Below are 20,343 nucleotides of genomic sequence, written 5' to 3'. Positions count from 1 at the left end.
ACAGGTATGTGAATAAAATCACAAAAGCTTACATTATGTTGGGTTTCATATTTCGCCAGGGAAGAGACTTTAAAAATATCATTACATTTAATGTGCTCTATAATTCTTACTTTTTTTACTTGAGAAACGCAGGGAATGCAAAGGTCAGGTTTTTCTTTATAAAATTGTAAATAATTTTGTCGATTCAATGTACTAGTCAACAATATTTATATCAAGAGTTCACATTCCATTGCCCGTTCAAAACATGTCCTTTTATATCCCTGTGTGCTAAAAATCGCTTTTTGGTAAGAGCATGTGACAATTATAATAAACGCTACTCTAATATAGATATCTTTAACGAAAATTTATTTAAGTTCTTAGAAGCCTAAAAACTGTATTTGTCATAAATATTCCTAAGGTTTTTTTTTTGTTTTACTTTTTAAATTACATTTTAAATACTTGACTTTATATATTTTAAAAAATTGTCAAATAAATTGTTATTGTTAGGTTCACTCCATTTTAGTTTTAATGTAAAAGTGGAAACTTTGTTGGCTTATGTGAGACTTATTTTGTTACCAAATGTTTATGTATTATATTATGCTGTATATTTCCCAAAATAAATAAATAAATATATGATCTCATTAGGGCCACAATATACTGAAACAAAATCAAATGATAGTTTTATGTAAGCAGTGGCAATTAAATTTTAAGCTACCACCGATTTGGAACGTAGATTCTACCGAGAAAAGTCTGCAAGAATCTCAGTTACCTACTCTTTTCAGCAATCATATTCATTTTAAAATCATATACAATTAAATGTATATATCCTGTATAAACATCAACGAATATCAATTTAAATTTAACTAATTCTATTTTCAAGCTTCATTATAATCTTTGTAAGCTTAGTACAAAATAATATGCCCTATTTATTCATGTTTATTTTTTAATGTTTCTTCATAATTAATATATGTAAAATGCATGTAAAACTGTACTTTAAACATAGTATCGTTTAACTTAGCTAACATTTAATCATGTTTACATTTGAAAATAAAACTGCAATGAAATAGTGAAACACATTCAAGCTTGTAATCGTTTTACGTATAATGAAGCCGTTACCGACTTATGTATGAATATCATACATGATATTATGTTTGTGAAAAATGTATGTAAATTATTATTTAATATTAGCTACAAACATTTCTCACTAAAAAGTATCTTGTTCACGAAAACATACAAACCACCTTTTATATCATTTTTTTACTTATAATTAGTTGAATATAATAAATTAAGAGTATGAAGTTGCCTTAGAATAAAAAAAAAACCTTCATTAATAATGACGTCAGTCACACATTAATGATTGAAATACGTCATCTGTGAAACATTGTTTCAAGCAATAATAACCATTATGACTTCAAAAACTATAAACAGTAATACTTTCTAATTGTCACTATAACAAAGGCCTAAACTGAACAGAATGGGTTGTTAAAATGAAATATATCGGGTGAAAAGTTGGAAATAGCACTCATATATCTTTGTAAGGGTTCCCACGTTCCACGGACAGTCAGGTTGTGCGCGGACAAATAACTTGAACAGACCGTGAAGGCTGTCAGAACAAATAATATCTACTAACGTATAATATACGTTATTAGTCTATATATATATATATATATATATATATTATATATATTTTTAATAATTATAATGCCTCCAAAATAATGTATATTGCCCTAATTCACTTACGCTTCACTTATACACTCACCAATAAATATTTTGAATTTAATTAATAATTATATTATAAGATACGTACAGCCCCGTTCTCTCGGGCTATGGATGATTATACCCTATATAAATATTATAATTTTATTAATAACTGGGTGGATTGCCTTCAGCAAACAAATCAGACCTTCAGCTCTTTAAAACAGTAACTATAGACAATTAATAACAAACTAGAAAAAACTGAATCATATTTACGTAATGCTATCAATTTTCTCAATCAGATTCGTTCAGATATTTTTATTTAGAGCATCGCTATAAACGCGCTGAATAAATTTTCTGCTTCCTGATGCCGAAGTGATACTTTGTAGGCAACGTCAACAATGAGATCTGCATCAAATCGCTTTTATAGGATTTATTTATTGCATAATGTTAAGTTCTTTATTAAGAAGTCAACATAAATTATCTCTAACTTGTTACAGTATTTAATACACATTTATATGCTTATAATAATGTCACAAGTATAAATATAGGTCAGATATTAATTAATACAGTCTGATATAAACACTATATGTAAATTTAAATTGTCTTGCGACTCTTTCTTTCTTTCTTTGATAGTGTCCACCTGGCCGGTAAATCTTATGGGAGACTACGAAACTACGCAGGACATATTATAGTGCACATGTATGTGCGCAATTACAGGTGCAATCTCTATCTCTATCCTCACTCTCATCTTATCCTTATCTCATTTGGGACGACAAATCCGACACGACCGGAAAGAATTCGGGCGCAGGCCTAATGGCTTTCCAAGGCACAGAAGAGTACACACTTTTAACTTCCATACTCCGAGCTGCTACTAGGTTTTTTTTGACAGAAAAATCCAATAAATTTTAATCGACACGACCGGGGCTTTGAACCTAGGACCTCGGGGTCTGCGGCCTTAAATAGATTTTTTTTCAATAAGTAATAATAAATTTAAAATTATATTTTCTATGCAATATCCTGAAAATATAAGTTAGTTTTTAATACATTTTTATACACAATTTGAGTTTCTCGCATACTAATACGTGTAATAAATACGGATTTACCATGCGAGTGTGATAAACGGCCGAAGTACATCTTCACAGATAACATTTTCTCCCACCATCACTCTGTATTAGGAACGTGAAATTCTTTATAAATAAAGATCTATATATAACTACTATAATGGCAATTTATCTTTTACTATATAAGTCAACAAAATATGAATGAGAGAATTTACAGCAATTGTGAAAATAAGGAATTAAAAAGACGTTCTGAAATATGAGCTTTGAATATTTTCTTTAATAAGAGCAAAAAAATATATTCCCAAACATCCTATCATTTGAAAATGAAAAATTGCTATTCTGTAAAAAATCACTTCGTACAATCACCCTTGAAATGTTGAAATGTTGAAACTGACATATGCTATTTTGATGTATGTATGTTATAAAAATTATACAATCAATGTCGCTTATCAATTTTTTACATTTCACGATCTTATTCTGCGGTGAGTTTCATGTTTGTTCTTATAGATTATCTCTAAATGATGCTAAATTTAAACGGAGAGCCTTCAAAAAGTCACATGTCACAGTGAAATTACATTGTCTAAATCAAAAATACTTTAAAGCACACTGTGTCATTAAACCTTTAAAATATTAGGAAATTAAGCTTACTTTAAAAAATTATGAAGCTTAAATACAAAATATTTTATATTGTCTTCTATTAAACACCACTTTAATTCTAATCCTAATAATATTATAAATGCTAATATAAGTTTGTTTGTTTGTAACGCTTACACGCATAAACCACTAAACCGATTTAAAAAATTCTATCACCAATGGAAGCTACTAAGCTACATTATCAGAGAGTAACATTTGCAACACTTTGTCCCCGTATTCCCACGGGAAAGGGAACTACGAGAGTGAAAACGCGGGCAAAACGTTAGTAACCAATAATTGTAATTCCTTTAACATATTATAATATAACTACTTGACATACATGTTCGCAAAAGTTTAATGAATGTAAAACATTTCTATGTTACACGAATTTCTCCGCATATTTCCGCAAGAACTAACACGTTCTCGCAACATTACTCATAAGAATTCGCTCAGCTCTCAGCACGGCTTAAGTAAGATGGCTTAGAAGCTCACATATTAAGTAACAGGCAATTTTAATATAAGTATGCAAGGGATGTTTGAAACTCTATACAATATTATGCATTACATCAATGATGTTTACCGTAACACACGTTATACTGACTAATAACTCTTCTATAGGTAAACTATATAGACTTATAAACTAAGACCAGTCATAAGTACTTAATAAGATGCAAACTTGGCCATTTATGTAATAAGATTGCTTGTAATAAGTATATATATATATATATATATATATATATATATATATATATATATATATATATATATATTGTATATATTTAGATAATCTTATTAAGCGCATATATATTTTGTAGTTAGTAAAGATAGTTAAAAACACCTAATTTTGGTTTTCGTAAAATATCTTGATATTTATTGGAAATACGAAAAAAAAGTAATAATCTAAGTTGAAAACTCTCTCGGAACAATAGAGAAAAAAGTTTAGAATAAAAAAGATGAGAAATTTTATCCTCTACAAAAAGAGGTATTTACAGTTTTTAACGTAAAACTCACCGTTTCCGAGATATTTGCAAAAATAAGTTTTCCATGATGGCGGCTAACGCTCGCGGTCTAGGATGACAAAAACTCGGTTTTATAATTAGGAGGACCCTCTAACATAATCCAATCGAAAAATCTAGTAGCGGGAATTTATCAGAGCGAATGTCCATAAATCTTGGACTAGAGTTTCTTTCTTTTTTATCAATTAGTAATACCTTACATAAACCACCATTATCTATCAAATATTTATATTAAGTGTGTGTTGTTTTGTTTGAAGGTTTCTTTGGGGAAAGCCTGCTACTAATAAGATACGTGATAGTAACCACTGTCCTTAGACATGAGCACAATGACTCACTCAGTTAAACAGAGGCACACCATCAAAATATTGTCGTGGTTCATTTTATAGTTGATGACTGTGTCGTACCTAGTGGTAAGAGTGGCAGGCTTTTATTTATTGTGTATTCAACTAATTTTATGTTCTCTCTTTTTTTAAGTGAATTTTATACTAGTTTTCCATCCAATTAAAATCCAATTAAGTTTGGACGCTGATGCCACTAAAATCTTGTATACCGCATTTTATTTATTTAGTACATGGATGAAATAATTAATTTACAAAAGGAGTATTTAATTAAACTTAGTAGGTAATATGATTACAAAATAATATGTACATAATAGATTAAAAAGATTAACGATAGAGTTATCGGTAGAATCTAGATACGTTTACGAAGCGGTAGTATCACTATAATTAAATGATTTTTTTAAATGATGACACAAAAGATACTTCTCAATAAAGTCACTTTTTTATTTTGGTCATGTTATTAATTAAATTTGATTTCTTAGTTTTAAATGAAAATAATTTAAGCTTTTCCAAAAACCGAAAGAAATTTAAATAGTTAATATTTTCTTCACAAAATTCAAAAGAAATATCTGCTAATGTATAATATTCAATGCTTATAACAAATAAATATATCAATGGTTACATTATATTCGGGTCGAGAGCAAATTATACAATACGTGACCCAAAAACGACTGGAGTTATGGAAAATAATAAATATCTATGGTAACGTGCGATTATTATTACCAACGTTCTTTATATTTTATTCATAGAACAAATACATTAAATAAATTAAGTTTAGTAATCAGTACTACATAAAAACAAAAAGTTCATTCATTTGTTTTAAACATTCATTTGTTTCAAAATTCAACTTAAGCTATAAAACTTCATACGCCAGTATTTACTCCAAAACATTGTATCTGAATTACTTCCAAATATTACCATATTCGGCTTTCATTCTCTGACAAAATTGCTTCCAATCGGCTTTCTCTGAAACATCGTGTATATAATGCTTACACAGTTTCGTGCAGCGATAATATTTTCTGAACGTACAAAACGACATTACAACATTAAATACAGCAATATGCATCAACAAAAACAAATAATAGTATGTGGCATATTAAAAAACAATAAATATTCCGTTAATTTCAAACTGTAGTTTTAAAAAATTGTGCTAGTGTAGCACTGGGCCAAATAAGCTCCAATCCTTCTCCTTTTGAGGATAAGGATTAGAGCTTATTCCACCGCGCTGGTCCAATGCGAGTTGGACCATGTGGCAGGATTTCAGTGACATTACACATTAAGGTTTCTTTCAGACTGCAACAGTATACCCCACTATTGGATTAAGGCCTTCTGTGACCAGTGAGCACCAAGTACTCACCAACTTGCCTTGATTAGAACCTGGAAAGATGCACACATGGATCCATCCAGAGCTCGCTCCAATCAATAAAGCGTGCAAGGTAATAATAAATTAATATTTTTAATCATTGATACGTAAAATACATTTGTGTTCGTCCTTGTTCATAAGTATTTATATATAAACATTTCCTTAAAAAATATTTATTACTTATGAATGCTGTAGACGGTGAAAACAGGAAATTGAATTATATTTTAAAACTGCGAGTCAGGCGGGCGAAATTGAAGTCCCTTCGGAATATTGGAAGCGCAACACTCGAATGATCATTTCAAAATGAAAAATTCCGAACGTTTCGACTATTGGGGAATGTTTAAACGTCACATCACTCCGCTATATTGCATCGTTCGCTTAATTTGTATTCAAGAACACTTCAAGACACATTTGTTCATAACTTGTACTCGTTTTACGTTAAAGAACCACTCATTCAAATATATTAGCTTTTTTAATACCGTTACCATTCGTACAACAATGCTTTTTGAACTTATTTTTGTTTTAAGTAAAATATTCAAAAATTGGTTAAGCAACTTACGTTACGTAACCATATAGATGAATGTACATAACATTCAGATGATTTGTTATTAAATTATAACGTTATAAAAATTGTATTTTTTTTACGATTTAAAGTTACACTTTAATTACAAAGGATATTAAAATTTATAATTTTCAAAATTGACAGTTTTGTCGTATTAAGAATAGTATGTCAGTTATACGTCACTCAATGTACGTACCATTAGCATTAGCTACCCACAGACAGCACTTTTGGCTAACAGCTCCCCTGAATATAATTTATTTCGACAAACGACTCTTTCAGACAAATTGAGTCGTTTGCGTGTCTCTCGCTGTATCCGACTCATTTCCCGGGCTGAACACCCAACACTCATCTACTTAGCTTAAACTGAAAATCAGACGATGGTAAATATTAATATTAACTTTGTTTATATACTGTTAACAAAATATAGAAACAGTATAAGTAATTATTATTTATTTAAACTAGAGATCGCCAAGTGATTGAAATTCAACTATAATAATCATTATTGAACATTTGACATATCAGAATTTGCATGTTCCAAAATCATTATTTTTTTTTTTGATAACATCACTAAAGTTTGTCGACAGCTACGAATTAAAAGAAAGTAAAATCGGTTGGCAATCGGAGAAGGGATAGGTACGGAACTATTTTTTATTTATTTATACATATAGATTGTATGTAAAGTAGATGTAGGAAAATATGATCCTCAAAAGGAAATAAATCTTTTTTTTTTTTATAGAATAGGAAGGTGGACGAGCATATGGGCCACCTGATGGTAAGTGGTCACCAAACGCCCTTAGACATTGGCATTGTAAGAAATGTCAACCATCGCTTATAGCCAATGCGCCACCAACCTTGGGAACTAAGATTTTATGTCCCTTGTGCCTGTAATTACACTGGCTCACTCACCCTTCAAACCGGAACACAACAATATCAAGTATTGCTGTTTTGCGGTAGAATATCTGATGAGTGGGTGGTACCTACCCAGACGAGCTTGCACAAAGCCCTACCACCAGTAATCTTAACTCCAATAATTCGATTAACGACCTTAGAACAAGATATTAGCGCAATAAACTACCAGTGTATCGGAACATCGTCCAATATTCAAGCACATGATAATATCGGGGTTGAATCGTTATTAAAGGGACGGGAACAAATCATATCGTACGTGCCCACAGCCCGCAATAGTTATGGAAATAGATATAATTATAACAATGAATGTAGGCTTTTGATAGTTTTCGGAATTTTATTCTACTTAACAGAATATTTAAATAATTATGTACATTTAAAAATTAAATTTATCCAATCGAAATTGGAAATAGTAACAATGATTTTATATCTTTATAAACATTTTAAACGTGTAAGAACGGTTTAGGTCGAATTCACATATGTAATTATAATTCCGAGACTATATTTAACAACTAAGTTCCGAAAGTCATAACAAAAATCTCGAAGCAGCTTATAAATATGCCACTGCTGAGAAGAGTTGGAGCTCATTCCACCAAGCTGGTCCAGTTTTGACACATGGAGGTTTCCTCACGACGTTTACTTTCCCACTAAACACAGCATTAACAAAAATTAACTAATCACAGGTACACATTATTAATACAAATATACCAAAATTTTGTCGCCAAATATTACGTTATATTGGTGTAAAGATGAAAATTACACAAGTATATATATCTCCTTAAGTGGAAATGGGTGCAGGGGGAGACTACTGACGAGACAATTCCCCTACATTTCGACAAATCCCTTCCGACAAGTATTGTATTAAGGCTGTAAAGATAATTAACATTTATTTAGAAGACAAGGAACGCATAAAATTCAGATTATTATTTATTCAGATTATAATTTAATTATGTAGTGTTTTTTAATAGATAGTTAAATATATTTTTATAATTTAAAAATCTATCATTCACTACATAAACTATATCTTATTATCTTTATCTATTATTATTTTATTTTTAGTAAATTATTATCAGCCTTTGATTCGTTGTCACATAAAACTTTACTATAAATTATGAATATATTTTAGCTCAAATGATCAAATCTAAATAGTAAAAGATTTCATATGGTAAAAAAGACATAAATATTATTACTTTATGAACAAAAAAAAAATAGAAACTTCAGATACAGATGGTCTTCTGCGATTCTGATATATTTAAAGTATTTCCTTGTGGGTTTAGTTATTTTAACTTCACTAAAGAATTTCTTGTCCAATTCTCCGAGGTACATGTCAGTCACCAGGTGAAACATATATCACTCGGAGAACAGTAATATTCTTCCGTTCCGCAGATTTGTCGTATAAATCTTCGAGACACGGCAAGCGACCGGTGTCTGGGACGTACTTATCTTCTACTCTTTTATTTTATTCTCATGAGTTATTTGTAAGTAGTATTAAATGAAAAAAGCTGATATGTTGACAATTTCCAGATAAACCAAATTTAAAGTTTGAAACAGTTTCAAAGTAAGCTCCTACTTTTAAATATCCAAAATAATACTGAATTTAATGACAACAGTCTCTTAATTTTTAGTAATTACCATAATCATATAATTCAAAAAGATTAAATACTGAGTTCCTTGCCGGTTCATTTGAATCTGCATTTGAACCTGGTAGAAGATTTTCATCTTTTTTTAATATTATAAATGCGAAAGTGAGTCTATTTCAACCGGTCATTAAGAAATTTTACATACACATTGTCAGGGGTACAAAAGAGGCCACAAACACCTTTGTCCGTGGCTTCCCTCCCGCTTACACGCGAGAGAAGCCACGGACAAAAATTTGTTTATTATAATCCTTTATAATGACTATTCAATAGTGCTTGTAAGAACATACTTGAATCATACTATAGTATAATTTTCATTGATTTTGGATTTACTTAATAATGGTTTTTTTATATACTTATTTATAGAGTTTTACAAAAATAATAATATAATCAAGGCAGTATTTAAAATCTTTCACAATTATAGTAGAATCAGATTATTACTATTCTTAAAATTACTTCCAATTCGATGGTCACAGTTTGATTCAAACAAAAGAGATAGACTAGAGAAGTAATTAAATTATTCTGCTATTGTAATTATAATGTCGGCACAGCTGCAGTAACTCTAAGAAAGTGGGATTAAGTTCGAATCCCCGACAGGGAAAGATATATTATGGTCCCTCCAAAAGTATCATTAACAATGCCGTCAAAGGATTGGATTGTAAGTCAAAATTTGGTCAGCTTATAAATTTAATAATTATATTAACTACTTGAAAAGCAAAATATCTGAATTAAGTGTTTTGTGCATGTGATAAAAATTTAAAACTCTTAATTACTTCTTACAAATTCTTCTAACTTAAAATTTATTATATTTTTTATTACGAGTACTATTGTTGACAAAATAAACTATTTTTAATACTTCAAACAACGACTTCAAAAATTAAGAAGGTTATATATTCAATGGAAATGTATTTTTTTAATACAGCATATTTATATTTTTAACAGCTGAGTTATTTAAACTTTATTCTACGAAGGTAGGTTTCCCGGTAATCCTATATTTAGATTTTTTCTTCTTTTACGTATAGGTACCATTTTTCATTCTCAATTAATTAAATTTATTTTAGACTGACGTCAGTGTATGCATCCCAAGTAATATTTTTTCTCAATTAACTTTGATTTATACTGCGTTATATTTAGAGACAAGTTACGTAATATTTTACTGACACTGTAATCAAATATAAAATTAAATTAATATGTTTTAACAACAATAATATTCATATTCCGTCTCTTGCGTCACAGAAATATGTAATTGAGTCCTAACTCCTAAGCATTCATCCTTTGAGATCTTTGCTTTATTCGATTAACAATGGCTTCTCACTTTATTATTATATCAGGCCAAAACATTTCAACAAACGCGCCGACTTCTGACGCTCCCAGTAACACAATACTTTTTTTTGGAGCTTTTCCATTTGTATTTCAATATTAAGTTAATTGTTTTTCACGCTGCCGTGTGCGTCGTAAAGTAGTATTTGCTTTGTTCTGAAAAACGAAGGACGGCTGATGTATTTTTACAAGTGTTTTCTTATTACCGTGTTTTTTTAAATAGTCATATTATTATTTTCATTTCTTTGTAATGTACTTCATCGATAAAATGTTTCTTTTTTTATATAGAATAGGAAGGCAGACGAGCATATGGGCCACCTGATGGTAAGTGGTCACCAAACGCCCTTAGACATTGGTATTGTAAGAAATGTCAACCATCGCTTACATAGCCAATGCGCCACCAACCTTGGGAACTAAGATTTTATGTCCCTTGTGTTTTAATTACACTGGCTCACTCACCCTTCAAACCGGAACACAACAATAACAAGTACTGCTGTTTTACGGTAGAATATCTGATGAGTGGGTGGTACCAACCCAGACGAGCTTGAACAAAGCCCTACCACCAGTGGAAGTTCAAACATATTAGAGCCTTGTAAAACATTGAAACAATACCTTAACCTATAACCTTTCTATGTAGGCGCTTGTTGTTATTGAAAATAGAAATATCTATGTAGTTTTCAATATGAGTAGTAGTAGTAGATTATTGTTAAATGGGTCAACATTGTTTTTGATCAATAAAAACGAAATCATTCTGTTTTCGTAGCTATAGATAATTATTATTTTTTCCGAGTTGTCGCTAAAAATATCCATATCATGCACGAGCATGTTGTATGACATATTTTAACCTTTTAACATATAAAATTGGTAATTAACGTTATAATTTATAACACAGTAACAACAGTCAGAACTATTAGGCACTGAATTTACTGAACTAAGTGTAGGTAAAAGCTATAATTAAAAAAAAACGAAAGGATATTCTTGAAGAAAGCTGCAAGTCTATATTTAATTTTATTTATTTTTTTGGGAAACATACAGCATAATATAATACATTAACATTTGGTAACAAAATAAGTCTCACATAAGACAAACAAAGTTTCCACTTTTACATTCAAACATGGAGTGAACCTAACAATAACAAGTTATTTAATAATTAATTAAAATATATAAAAAGTATTTAAAATGTAATTTAAAAAGCAGAACAAATAAAAATATAGGAATATTTATGACAAATACAGTTTTTAAGGCTTCTAAGAACTTAAATAAATTTTCGTTAAAGATATCTATATTAGAGTAGCGTTTATTATAATTGTCACATGCTCTTACCAAAAAGCGATTTTTAGCACACAGGGACATAAAAGGACATGTTTTGAACGGGCAATGGAATGTGAACTCTTGATATAAATATTGTTGACTAGTACATTGAATCGACAAAATTATTTACAATTTTATAAAGAAAAACCTGACCTTTGCATTCCCTGCGTTTCTCAAGTAAAAAAAGTAAGAATTATACAGCACATTAAATGTATTGATATTTTTAAAGTTTCTTCCCTGACGAAATATGAAACCCAACATAATGTAAGCTATTGCAATAATTTTATTCACATGCCTGTCAAATAATAAATTAGAAGCTAGAAGCACTCCTAGGTCCCTAACCTCGGTTACCCTCTTAACTAAATGATTGGAAATTGTGTAATCAAATAAAATTGGATTTTTTTCTAGAAAATGTTATTATATAGCACTTATCAAAATTAAGAACTAGGCCGATAGATGAACAATATTGCACTAAAATATCTAAATCATATTGCAAATTTTAGCAGTCATCACTTTTTTTTATGATTTTAAATAGTTTTGTATCATCGGCATATAGAAGTATGTTAGGATTTTGAAAATTTTTCAGTATATCATTAATGAAAATGTTAAACAATAGGAGACCGAGGTGAGAGCCCTGAGGAACCCCAAATGTTATTAGGACAAAACTAGATATGTGTCCTTTGACAGCAACTGCTTGAGTTCTGTCACGGATATCTGATGTTATCCATCTAAGCAAATCGCCGTGTATACCAATATATTCAAGTTTTTTTAATTAATAACAAATGTGGAATTTTATCAAATGCTTTTGAGTAATCAGTATACACAGCGTCAACCTGATGTCCTCTCTCCATGGCTAAAAAAACAACATCGAGAAAATCAACAAGATTAGACTCAACTGATCTTTTATTCACGAATCCATATTGTTGGGTAATGAGCAGAGGTTTTATTAAACGAAACAAAGTATAGTAAATAATCTTCTCAAATAATTTAGGTATGATTGACAACATTGAAATTCCACGATAATTTTTGACATTATGCTTATCTCCATTTTTAAAATGAGAACAATAAGGGATTTTTTCCAAGCAGGTGGTATTATGCCCGAATATATGGATTTGTTAAAAAGTAAATGTAAAGGAATTGATAAAGGTTTACTGCATTGTTTTAAAAACATAGGAGGTAATCCATCAGATCCACTGCCTTTAGATGAGTCGAGTTTTGAGAGATATCTTTCAACGACGTGATACATTAATAGTAGTAATTAAGGACTGAATACCATGCTTGTTTAAAGTATCAATATCGGGTTGATTCACAGCATCTACTTCATAAACTAATTTAAAGAAGTTGCTAAATAGATTAGAGATGGTAGGACCGTCGGAGCCAACAGTATTATTATGAAACATGGTGTCAGGCATTTTATTACTTACCTTTCTTTGATTTTATAAAAGACCAAAATTTCCGGGAACAGTGATGAATATTATCTTCAGCCCTAGCAATAAAGACATCATAACACTCTCTTTCCATCAATTTAGTTCTGTGTCGAAGGTCAACAAATTTGTCATAGAAACTAATATGACCATAAATTTTCTATCGTTTATGTACTTGTAATTTCTTTTTAATCAATTTAATTAAACACATATTAAACCATACAGGATATTAATTGATTGATTGATGACTAAAGCTTAAAACGAAAACAAACGGACATTTTTTTTGGACCTTTTTCACACGGCCATCTGATCCCAAATTAAGCTTGTACTATGGAAACCAGACAACTGATATACTACATATACTATTTTTCTTTCGTAAATACATACTTATATAGATAATTACACCCAGACTCAGGACAAACAGACATGTTCATGCATACAAATATCTGTCCTGGGTGGGAATCGAACCCACAACCTTCGACGTGAAAGGCAAGCATCCACCAATCACGCCAACCGGCTCGTCAACAAATGTTTCATTAAACTATTACGTTATAATTTTTAGAGGTCGAAGTAATAAGTGTCCATTTATATCTTTATAAATTATATCAATCAGTTTTTAGGAAAACGAAACGCGTTAATAAAATTAAAAAACTTTTCTCTAAAAAGTGAAAGTCCCAATGCTGGGCTAAGGTATCCTCACCTTTTTTGAGATGGTTTACCTTATTCAACACGCTCCAACTGCTCCAATGCGAGTTGATGGCATACACATGTGGCAGATTTTCAGTGAAATTAGGCACATGCAGATTTCCTCACGGTGTTTTCCTTCACCGTCAAGCACGAGATTAATTATTTGTGTTTATAATTCATCCAGTGGCTATCGTAGGGCTAGGTAGTGCAGTTCACCAGGGCCCCGGAGCTCAGAGGGCCCTTTAAACTCGGCTTTGAAAAGAGGAGCATAAAAGAAAAAAAAATCTTGTTTGGACGTGGAATTCTGTTAAAAATCGTTTTATTTTTCCTTTATTGATCTCATCTTTATAATAAATATTCTGTATTGTCATGTGCGTCGTTGTTCATTTGTTCCCATTTTCTTCCATTAAACACATACAGATTCTACCCCGACTTTCTATAATAACGACGTATGGATTTAGCCTACTAGATAAGTTGATCTCACTGTTTCCTATTCTTGTTCCTATCTAATTATGAAGGCCAATAAGTTAATAGGAAGGCGGACGAGCATATGGGTCACCTAATGGTCACCAACGCTCTTAGACATTGGCATTGTAAGAAATGTCAACCATCGCTGACATCACCAATGCGCCACCAACCTTGGGAACTAAGATGTTTGTCCCTTGTGCCTGTAATTACACTGGCTCACTCACCCTTCAAACCGGAACACAACAATAGCAAGTACTACTGTTTTGCTGTAGAATATCTGATGAGCTCTACCATCAGTGAACAACAGTAGTCTAACATGCAGATTTGTATAAGAATACATTGATAAAGCTCCACTTTATATAATAGTATCATATAATTAATGGTTTTTCTAAAACAATCGGTTTTAGAATAACAAGAAGTGACTTCAAAATAGGAGGAAATTACTTTAATGTGCTTTCAAACTCAAAACAAGGTATGTATTTGAATTTTACCTAAACAACTGAATATAATACGAAATTAACATAGAAAAAAAATCCAAATAAAAGTTGTAGAAAATTCAATTTCCTTCACGACATATTTTATTTACTAAGAAATGAATAAACAGATTTGAATAATGTATCAATGTGGTATTGCCTAAATCTCGATAAATATAATACAGTTTAAATCATCAAAATCAGTTGTCACATTATTGAGATGCAGATGAAATTGCATTTCTTTCTTTAATAATCTTAGAATTAAATTTCAAATAATATCAGCATCATTATTCTCTGTCAATCAATGATCAATTATCTATGTTTAATTTCATCTTCAAGAAAAATTGATTAATAATTTAATATATATACCATCTAATTAAACCAATTTTAGTACAAATAATTAAAAATATATAAATTATCATCATTATGAATGATATACAAATAAAAAATACATAGTAATAATTAAAACAATATTTATTACATAACTACAAACTAAAGTTACAGTAAGTCTAATATTTATTTTGATTTGGCTTCTACTTTTGTTGGATCGTATTTATAAGTTTTTTGCAAAGGCCCTTTACCGGCTTTTGTAAAAATCATTTCATCTATTCTCTGTCTGTCAGCAAGGTCCCTTGATAGCTTCATATTGGTCCATGACTCCTTTGCTCCAGCAACAAATCCTTTTTTTTTAATTGGCAAATTCTCAGGGGTGTGTTTGATAAGTTTCGGTATTTTGAAATAATTTCTTATTGCTGGTATCTTTAAGAAAGATACTTGAACCAGAGAAATGAAATTAGTTGAACACCAATATACTAATATTGCTCCAGGAAAGTTTATTGTAAAAGGGATCATGACAACTGGGATTGCTCTAAGGAAATATTTCATCATGTGCATATTTTGGGAATTAAGACGTCCGCCGTCCACACCTACTTCAATTGTTGCCCACATCGTCACACTTGTTACAATCGGAAGAATAAAGAATTGATCAGGTACAGTTAAATCTGTAAACCACCATAATCCACCATGCATCATGCTTTCAACTGGACAATTTGCCATACCCCTTAATCCCATGAAAAATGAAATGAAGAGAGGCGCTTGTGCTAGAGGAACAAGGAGGTTTTTAAAGGGATTTAAACCTTTTTCTCTCATGAAAATCATCATTTCTTGTCCATAGCGGGCTGCTTCCAATTGATTTCCTGTTTGCCTAGCCTCTGTCATTTTCATTTGAAGTAATTGAATTTCTGGTAAATTATTATTCATAATTGCAGTATTTCTTTGTGAAAGAATTACAAGAGGGAACATGATAACCCTCACAACTATAGTACCAATCACAATAGCACCCCACCAAGGTACGTCGAGGGAGATGTGTAGGTATTCTAAACAATTTTGTACAATTCCCACTGGGCTCCATCCACCAAGTCCAAGACTGGCAAACGTTGGTTCACCATTAGCAGCCACGGACTGAACTACTTCGGTGACATCACTAATAGTTGAAGGATCAGGTATCGGTGGTGGCTCTGGAATATTTTCCACCAACGGTGAAGTTTTTCCGACATCTGTAGATGCGAACCGCGCTGAACTAGCTGAGGAGTAGAAGTAATATACTCTTGCTTTTCTAACCTCAATGTTCTTCTCACAGAATAAACTAATTATACCGCTTCGACGTCCATGTCTACTTAGTAGTTTAAACATTTTAAGCCTACTTTAAAATATAACTAAAATATTAAAAACAGTTCTAGAATTACAAAATAACCAGAAAACACAAGTTCTTTAAAATGTCATTTTTGACAATTATAATTTGTTTTTTTTTTACTATTTACTGTTGGAAAAGAGGAAGGTAATGCAGCGTAAAGCCATGACAACAATAAATTGACATTAGCAATCTCATATAGAAGATTTAATTCATCTAAGGGAGTTATAAGTAGGTGGATTAATTTAATTACATATATTCCTACTTCCTATTTTATTAATAATGATTATTACGAAATACCTAATTTACAATAAATAATATATACATTACCAAACTTAAAATATTTCATAGCAGCAGCAACGTTCTGGATACAATTCATAACAAGACAATCTGTTGGACGGCATTTATAAGTTTGTTATTAAAATAGTATATATAATATAGCACTTCAACAAATTAATTAATTGAAGCCGTACATTAAGGAAATGTTTCTAATGCATTTATATATATATATATATATATATATATATATATATATATATATATATATATATATTCTTTATGTTACAAAATAAATAAAATCATTTGCTTAAAATGTCAGAGATCACTAACACAACTTATTCACATAGGACACCTTATAATGAATGCTTTTGCCTTTAATAAAGGAAAAATATTTAAAAGTAAAAAGATACACGTGCGTATATTGTCAAAAATCCAAGTATTGAGACATCTTATGTCAATGTCAAATTTGAATAACAATGTGATCGAGTTTATAAAATAAGAGCTTTTTTCATATTTTTATTAAAAACCAAGTATTCTGTAAAAGCTGTAAATACCGAAATGGCGCATATATCTTATCCCTTTAAGAAAATAAACAAAACTGTGTACCAAAAGCCGGCATCAATTTTAACAGAAGATGCAATCTACTGGAAGAAGTTGGGGGTAACTGGAACAATTTGTCTACACGTTTTTCATCATTAATAACTACTGCATTATCCTTAATAATCTGCATTGATTCATTTTACAGTTACCTGTTTTAGTAAAAGAATTTGGAGCTATAGACTACATAGATTTCAGCCCAGTGGAGCCATATTATTTTGCAGCGACCTGCTCCGTTAGAATACAGGTAAATTGAAATAAATCAAATAAATGCCATAAAATATCTTAATATCTTCTCATCATATCAATAGTGATATTGATTATATTAATAAAATTTGAAATGTCAGAGTCATGTTATTACTTAGAAAATTGTACCTATTATTTGTTACAGATATATGATCCAATTACTAAAGTTGTAGCTAAAAATATTTCAAAATTTGCAAAAGCAGCTTATGGTGGTAGTTTTAGAAGGGATGGACGACTTCTAGTAGCCGGTAGTGAAGAATCAGCTGTGAAGATATTTGATGTACAGTCTAAGAATGTTCTTAGAGTTTTTAATGGCCATACTGGTCCTGTAAGTTGATTAAATTATTATTAGCACTATAAAGCATTAGTTGCCCATATCTTGTAATTCTTAATAAATTTTTGTTATCAATTTCAGGTTCATAGAACATTCTTCTCTAGAGATCAGGTTAAAGTTCTTAGTTTCTCAGATGACAAATCAGTTTGCATGTGGGACATCGCTACTGAAGAAAAGATTGCAAGCTTTTCTGAACATACAGATTATATTAGAACAGGTGCTCCGAGTCCGATATCACCTGATATAATACTATCTGGCAGCTATGATCACACTGTAAAACTGTATGATTGTAGATCCAATGAAACTATTCTAACTGTTAACCATGGTTGCCCAGTTGAGTCAACATTATTTCTTCCATCTGGTGGATTATTCATTAGTGCCGGAGGTACCGACATAAAGGTGTGGGATATATTCAATGGTGGAAAATTGTTGGCAAATATTTCTCAACACCACAAAACTATAACAACATTAAAATTAGCCAGTAACAATAGTAGACTTATGTCTGCATCTTTAGATAGACATGTAAAAATATATGATTTAACTACATTTAAAGTAGTACACAATATTGACTTCCCAAATGCAGTACTTAGCATGTCCATATCAGAAAATGATGATGTCTTAGCAGTTGGTATGATTGATGGAGTAATTTCTATTAGAAAAAGAGTACAACCAGCATCTCTATCAGAAGAAAAAAAAGGTTTATTTAAATTTGCACCTGATCATGTTGCAACAGCAACAGTAGATGAGGTAGTAACTAAACAGAAAGTTATTAAAGGACCAGATTATGAAAAGTTTCTAAGAAAAATGGAATTCACTAAAGCATTGTCAGCTGTACTTAAACCATATGTAGCTAGTAAATTTCCAGAGAAAACAGTCGCTTTAATACAAGAAATGCTTAGAAGAAAAGTTTTGCACATAGCTATAAGTGGTTTGGTTGAGAAAGATATAGGCATGCTATTAAAATTCTTTAGGAAAAATCTTGGTGAAACTAGATTTACAAGGATTATTATTGATGCAGCAAATGTTTTTGTTGATGTTTTTGAAGACAAAGTAAAGTTGTTCTCTGAGCAAAACTTGTGCCTTTACACAGCATTACAAGAAGACATAAACGAAGAAATTGATGTGTGCAAAAGAGTAAGTGAATTAGAAGGTGCAATAGGGCTGCTATTTTCAGGTGCTCAAGTTTCTACATGTCTAGACAATTTCGAAATAAATGACAATTTATTACCGTCATCAAAAGCACTGAAAGATATTGTTATTGATGTATAAATAAACAATTACCAAAACTTAAGTACATTTTATTTTTATCTACAGTACAGTAACAGCCTGTTAATGTCCCACTGCTGGGCTAAGGCCTCCTCTCCCCCTTTTGAGGAGAAGGTTTGGAGCTTATTCCGCCACGCTGCTCCAATGCGGGTTGGTAGAATACACATGTGGCAGGATTTCAATGAAATTAGACACATGCAGGTTTCCTCACGATGTTTTCCTTCACCGTCAAGCACGAGATGAATTATAAACACAAATTAAGCACATGAAAATTCAGTGGTGCTTGCCCGGGTTTGAACCCACGATCATCGGTTATGATTCACGCGTTCGAACCACTGGGCCATCTCGGCTTTTTTTTTTATTTTTATCTAAAGCTCATCTAATTCACAATGTAAAATATGGCTTATTTTTAATAAACTCAATCATATATTTGTTATCAATGTTTTTACATAAAGCAATACTGCAAGAGAAGAATAAAAATTCTATATTGTAATTAATAAAAAGAAATCACATAAGCATAAGATTGCTCAAAATTCAGTAGCAAGCTTATACCATTGGATTAACAAAAAGTAAAGACAAAGACGATTTAAGCTCCTGGTTAGATCAATTTAAGTAAATGATAGACACAATATGATTTTCTTTGTTGAATTGCTTTTAATTTTAAATATATCCCATTATTTTTCAATTCGCACACATTAATAAAATGTAGCTACGCTATATGGGTGGTATAACTTCAGGAAGCTCGGTAAAACGTAGTGATCATATTATATTGTCTTTGCCTGTTAAATCTTACTGCTAAAATTACTTTTTGACTTATTTTGGTTTTAATAATGCCAATAAAACGGTCCTACGGCTGTTTAGTCAAACAAATAGTAATGTTGGTAATACTTATAGTAATAAATACTTTTATGTCATAAGTCACTATTGATTTGACATTCTAAAGATATCCGCTAGATGTACTTCAATTAATATATTTAATAATTCCATTTTATATTGTATCCGATTTCATAAAAATATAATCGGTTTTAGAAATTAGAACGTCATTAGTATTGCTT

The 20,343-nt window shown here is 30.8% G+C and overlaps 2 protein-coding genes across 2 annotated transcripts; one reads left to right on the top strand and one right to left on the bottom strand.

The window, feature by feature from the left end:
• Positions 1–15,335: 15,335 nt before the first annotated feature.
• Positions 15,336–16,667, bottom strand: LOC126773385 (mitochondrial inner membrane protein OXA1L-like). The gene has a single exon (XM_050494321.1). It carries the CDS (start codon positions 16,566–16,568, stop codon positions 15,393–15,395), a length of 1,176 nt encoding a protein of 391 aa, XP_050350278.1. The 5' UTR covers positions 16,569–16,667; the 3' UTR covers positions 15,336–15,392.
• Positions 16,668–17,303: 636 nt separating this feature from the next.
• On the top strand, positions 17,304–19,302 carry LOC126773359 (U3 small nucleolar RNA-associated protein 15 homolog). The gene is made up of 4 exons (XM_050494272.1): positions 17,304–17,505; positions 17,591–17,689; positions 17,834–18,016; positions 18,104–19,302. Exons 1-4 carry the CDS (start codon positions 17,404–17,406, stop codon positions 19,289–19,291), a joined length of 1,572 nt encoding a protein of 523 aa, XP_050350229.1. The 5' UTR covers positions 17,304–17,403; the 3' UTR covers positions 19,292–19,302.
• The last annotated feature ends 1,041 nt before the right edge of the window (positions 19,303–20,343 follow it).

Source organism: Nymphalis io, chromosome 14 (genome assembly GCF_905147045.1).
Source record: "Nymphalis io chromosome 14, ilAglIoxx1.1, whole genome shotgun sequence".
Classification (NCBI taxonomy): domain Eukaryota; kingdom Metazoa; phylum Arthropoda; class Insecta; order Lepidoptera; family Nymphalidae; genus Nymphalis; species Nymphalis io.
The sequence above is the reverse complement of the archived record's forward strand: the minus strand, read 5'-3'. Positions and strand labels throughout refer to the sequence as shown.